Source organism: Oncorhynchus mykiss, chromosome 12 (genome assembly GCF_057628025.1).
Source record: "Oncorhynchus mykiss isolate SJ-2025 chromosome 12, ASM5762802v1, whole genome shotgun sequence".
NCBI lineage: Eukaryota > Metazoa > Chordata > Actinopteri > Salmoniformes > Salmonidae > Oncorhynchus > Oncorhynchus mykiss.
The window spans coordinates 65,793,904-65,799,903 of record NC_143033.1 but is presented as its reverse complement, the minus strand read 5'-3'; the positions used below and the strand labels follow the sequence as shown (position 1 = coordinate 65,799,903).

Here is a 6,000-nt window from a genome sequence, read left to right as displayed (position 1 = left end):
TTGATTGACCGCTAGGCTGTCTAATAAACTTGTGATCCACAGCGTAAAATGTATAAATCAATTGTAGGTAACCATTTCAATCCTATGGCCCTAGAGTTGACAATTTCTGCTCTTAATTTACATGGCACTATTACCAGATACGGTAAATGACACCCTCTGTGGTGAGAGGTAACGTCCTTTATTAAACTTCTCCTATTGTTATGACCCTCAGCCACTAGTAGGTCTACAATTGTCAGTATTTATCACTGGTATGAAGATGCTCAGTAAAAGAGCAAAGAACCGGAATAGACTGAAACATCATTACAGGGCAACACTTAGAAAATCCCAACAAAAACCTAAGTGAAATGTTTTATTGTTTTACAAGATGCCTTGCCTCCAATACAGTAGGGTTGTCAACATAAACACCTCAATGTTACAGCGGTGTTGCACTGCACCAGTTTAATACTCCCCTCCCTATAAATGCAAAGCCAGTAGGATCTATCAGAGAAGCCAGGAGTCCTGGTCTGAGGCTGGAGGCCGTAGCCTGGGGATGGAAGTGGTTTAGCTCTGGCCTCCCAGGGTGTGCTTGTCAAACAGGTACTCTGCCATCTTGTTTTTGACAGCATCCATCTTGGTGAGGTTGGTGATGTGGTCTCCCAGCTTCTTAATGGCCTCCACCTGCTCATTCAGGTAATGGGTCTCCAGGAAGTCACACAGCTAGAGGGAAAACACAGGTCAGAAAAGAGAATGAATACAGACTATTGTAGATACAGTAACACACAAGAGCCTGGTGGTAATGGCATAAGGACAGATGAGGTGTCTGCAGTAAACATTTTTAACTAGGCAAGTCCGTTAACAAACACTTATTTACAATGACATCCTAACGTGGAACAGTGGGTTAACTGCCTTGTTCAGGGGCAGAATAGTTTTACCTTGTTGCTGCATTGAATCCCCTAGCTGACCTTTGTTACTGGCCCAACAATCTAACCACTAGACAAGCAGCGGCCCCTTACGTATTAGCTGCATTGTGCGTGAAGCAGGTCACACAATCCTGTGTCATTAGTTATCATCTCCTAGGACAGTACCTGTATTCTATGTGATACATACATGTGGTTCCACCATAACTTACATGGGGGTCAACCTTGTCAGAGGCAATCTTGTGCAGGTCCAGCAGGGCCTGGTTCACATTCTTCTCCAGCTGCAGAGCACACTGCATGGCCTCCAGCCCATTGCCCCACTCATCACGTTCTGGCTTCTACACAGGCCAGAGTGAACACAGGAGGGTTAGGGACTACTAGCAAACGTTAAGGTTTGGATAAAGTGAACAGTGTTACATCCCTCACACTGTTTCAGTTCAGTGGTTAGAGGCAGTATGTTTAGCAATACTCCAGGTTCTCTAGATCAACTTAACGCTGGACACTCCATGGAGTAAAGACATTTTCTATCAGTCTACAATCTAAATGTGTTCGATGCTCATGTGCTCACCTTGATGTCTTGGAGTAAAATGCGTCCACCTCTCTTGTTCTGGAAGGAGAGTAGCTTGTCGGCGTGCTCCCGCTCCTCATCGCTGTTCTCCTTGAAGAAATGCGCGAAGCCACGCAGCGCCACATCGTCACGGGAGAAATAGAAAGCCTGGGTGGATAAACAAAACATTGTAGTTAAAAAATATGACAGCATTCTCTCTTTTTCTGTTGTTGTGGCAACTAAGCTTGATGATAGGGATGAATCAGTCTAGTCTAGTCCGTTGTCTACTTGATAACCTGACATTTAACCTGTCAATGAGTTGTTACGCGCTCTGACCAAGGTAGGATAGATTTCCAACTTCATTTGAATGCTAGATCTACCCGAAGGCTCTTAATGGCCTAGCCAAGTACAACTCAAATGTACTTCACGGAGTTGAGATTGGCTATTAATTGTCTAGGCATACAGAAAAGTAAAGTGAAAAGACATTTAGGCCCAGGCATAATAACACAGGTAGATCAACAGAACGGTCATCTTGGTAGACCCCTTACCATTGAGGTGTAGGTGTAGGAGGCAAACATCTCCAAGTTGATCATCCGGTTGATGGCAGCTTCGCAATCGTGGTGATAGTTCTGGCGGATCTGAGACTCCATCTCGTCAGATTTTATTTTATATCGAAATGAAAAGTACAAAAATAGAGTTTCTTAGACTATTTTGCTATTATAGTTCAAGTCAGTGATATGTTATCAACCCGGAATGTTCGATAACGCGGGACGAAGGCAGAGGAGTTCCGTTCAATCACTGTTGAAGCAAGAACTTCTTCATGCGTCTTCTCAGACTTGTGAACTGGAAGGAGCCTTGTTCGCTCTATTTATTGTTCCAAACGGAATGCGTCAGTGAAATCCACCCTCACAGAGCGTAGCCAATCACCTTTAGAATTTCAACAGGAACTAGGCGGGTCATTTGAAGACGAGCCCACTCATACACATGACCTAAAGCAAAGAGTATTTATTATATTGACAAGAGAGCCGAGTGACCACTCTATCAATGGAAATACATGTGCTCAACGATTGAAGACAGGCAAGATCAGGTGGGACCATTCTAGCCAATGACAGAGGAGGTACGCGTGTGAACACCACGCACAAATAAACTGCATTTTTCTCAAAGTTTCCGGAATGCCACATGCATCCACTTATATCAGTACATTTGTAAAAGCTTAAACATTACGAAACTTCTATTCGATCGTAATCCTCAAGTAATTTGAAAAAAATGGGCTTATCTCACGCAGACATATTATGGGCGGAGTAAATGCTCTCGCCTTGACCTCTTCATCTCGGTCCGTTCTTACTTTGTTTATTTCAAAGTAACATTCTATTGGAAACAACTAAAGCAGCAGTATCAGCCAAAAGCAATGCTACAGTGCAGGTCTAACTACAGAAGTTATTGTTGAAAAATGTGTGTGTGTTATATCCTTAGAAGAAAATAAGAAGAATTTGAACACTCATTCTAATATTAGGCTAATTGAGAAATAGTCTACTTCTACTTTTGATTTGGAATATTAAAGGAATTTAACTTTCAGATGCAGTTCTGTAAACTTCTGTTTCATTCTCTAAGAGCACATGTTTCAATAGCATATGTAGCTTAATTATTTACATTTTCCAGAATGCAGTCAAAAGAAAAACTGTAGGGTTTATCACACTTTTTTTTATGTCAGCTCATTTTTCAATATGAGGTATGGGAATACAGTAGTGGACAGAGAAAGAAAGGCTGGCTTTTGTAGAAATGGTATTTGTTGATACACCTTTCGGTGTATCTTTGCTGATGACTCAACACTATACACATCAGCTACCACAGCAGGTGATATAACTGCAACACTTAAGAGCTGCAGTCAGTTTCAGAATGGGTGGCATGAAATAAGTTAGTCCTAAATTCATTCATTTCAAAAACTAAAGGCATTGTATTTGGGACATAATATTAAAACACTAAACCCTAAACCTCAACTAAATCTTGTAATGAATAATGTGCAAATGTAACAAGTTGAGACTAAACTTCTGTCATGGTCAAAACATATTCTTAGCTACTGATACAACAGTAGCTTAGATTGGGATAGGTCTGTCCATAATAAAGCAAAGCTCTGCCTTCTTATCAACGCTATCAACAAGGTAGTGTCATGACGTTGGCCTGGGGGTAGATTTATGACAGTCATAAATACCTCTTCCCCCCTTTTTCCTCTCTCTACCCTACTGATGTTACATTTACAAACCCCTTGGTTAACATAGAGATTCTGGTAACATCAGAAGGTGGCGGGAAATGAACTATATTCTGGTAATCCGACCAATTGAACATATGCGGTGGTACTTAAGGAATGTCATGTCAGTTCGGTTGTCATCTGATACATTCTCATCAATGATAAGATGACAAACTCTACAGTGGAAAGTCTACACATCAGAGTTATCGGATTCACATGGAATTGTTGTTCAATTTAAATGTTTGAATATGAAAGTATTTGTGATGCGATGAAATGTGATTTTAGCTTCTAAAATGTGAGATTTGGGTTTTCATAAGGCTCTGCTCAATCAGTGGCCCGCCCCTGTGAAGGGACATGGGCTATAAAACTTTTCAAACACGCCCTCCTCTCCCTACCTATATAAAGCCTTGACGACAATATAACCTCCTGTTCCGAGGATGTGAGGACGACGGTCCGATGTCAGAATGGTTCAGATAATAACTACAGAACGAAGCCAACATCATCGTGAGCTTTGGTTGTGAATGGTATGAACTTTGAACTCTTATTCACTACAGAAGTGATACCTCCTAGCCGTTGAGTTAGCAACAGCAGCTGCAAACGCAGGTTAGGAAGGAACAGACAGAGTATCCCATCTACCACACAATGACGTTACTACAACTTATCCAATTTACCAGCAGAGACATTCTTCAAAGGACAAAGGACTAGGTTGGGCAACACGGCCTTCCATCTACCACCAACCTACCGAAGCGCAGCTCAGAGTAAATATTTATTGCATTTTCCTTTTCCAAATGGGCGGTAATTTAGAATGCATAAGATACTGTATTTATGATAGCACAGCTTCTTCCTTTGATACTCAGTCTTCCCGCTCTTTCACTCAAACCCAGACCCTTTTGTTTTGTGGAACAAGCTGTCATATCTGTTCCGCCCGCTAGGGACGTTTTCCTTTATGACGTAATTTGTAATCGAGGTATAATTCATTCTTTGTATATGTAATTCTGTGTGATTAGTTAGGTATTTGGTACATAAATAATTAAACCCAATTTTGGATTGCTGATTCAACTTGTTAGCCAGGGTTCGTGAAGATAACCAAGAATTTACAACTTTCAGATGAGACTGAATTAAGGTGACGATTAATATTGACTGCTATATTGATGTAAAATATTACTAGTTCTTTAAGAGTTTATTCGGAAGAAACAGCTCAAAAAATATTATTTCGTGGTGCCCCGACTCTCTAGTTAATTACATTTACATGATTAGCTCAATCAGGTAATATTAATTACGGAGAAATTATTTTATAGAATAGCATGTCATATCACTTAATATGGCATATCCAAAGACACGACAGAAGGTTCTACAGGCCCTTGTTTTGTCGCACCTGGACTACTCTCCAGTCATGTGGTCAGGTGCCAAAAACGACTTAGGAAAATTACAATTGGCCAAGAACTGGGCAGCACGACTCACCCTTAAATGTACACAGAGAGCTTACATTAATATTATAAATATCAATCTCTCATGGCTCAAAGTAGAGATTTACTTCATCACTACTTGTATTTGTGAGAATTATTGACATGTTGAATGCACCCAGCTGTCAGTTTAAACTACGAGCACACAACTCAGACACCAATGCATACTCCACAAGACATGCCACCAGGTCTCTTCACTGTCCCCAAGTCCAGGACAGACTATGGGAGGTGCACAGTACTACAGAGAGCCATGACATGGCTGCTATTCCACATCAAGTAACTCATGCAAGCAGTAAAATAAGATTTAAAATTAGATAAAAATACAATTTATGGGACAGTGGGGACAGTGAAGAGACACATTTGCACTATAGACACACATGGATTTTGTGTTGTAGATATGGTAGTAGAGTAGTGGCCTGAGGGCAAATCTTAATGTGTTGTGAAATCTGTTTTGTAATGAAAGGTTAGTTTTATTGTATAGAACTGCCTTTCATTTGCCAGACCCCATGAAGAGTAACTGCTGCCTTGACATCAGCTAATAGGGATCCATAAATACAATTGTTGGTAAATTAAAGATTATGCAATTTAATCAGATGCCATCTCAAGGCCTTTTGGGGTATGTCAGAATATCCCAAAACTCTGGCCCTCTGTATTGCCTTTTCATGTTAAATATGTTTTCAAATAGAATGACAGTTGTGAAACTTTACCCTAAATATTAACCAACTTAGTGAATACCATTACCATAAAAATGTACTCAATTTTACCACTCAATTTTACCACTTCTTAGTTGTAAATGTTGGTGACAGTTGTGAAAAGTAGCAATTATTGAAAATGCAATTGCTGATTAGA

The 6,000-nt window shown here is 40.4% G+C and overlaps 1 protein-coding gene across 1 annotated transcript; it reads right to left on the bottom strand.

Annotated features, from left to right (window-relative positions):
- Window positions 1-336: 336 nt before the first annotated feature.
- Window positions 337-2,283, bottom strand: LOC110537949 (ferritin, middle subunit-like). Its single transcript, XM_036938013.2, has 4 exons — window positions 1,992-2,283; window positions 1,465-1,611; window positions 1,109-1,234; window positions 337-696 (listed from the first exon to the last, which is right to left on the bottom strand). The coding sequence occupies exons 1-4, from the start codon at window positions 2,091-2,093 to the stop codon at window positions 541-543; spliced, it is 531 nt and encodes a 176-aa protein (XP_036793908.1). The 5' UTR covers window positions 2,094-2,283; the 3' UTR covers window positions 337-540.
- Window positions 2,284-6,000: the final 3,717 nt, after the last annotated feature.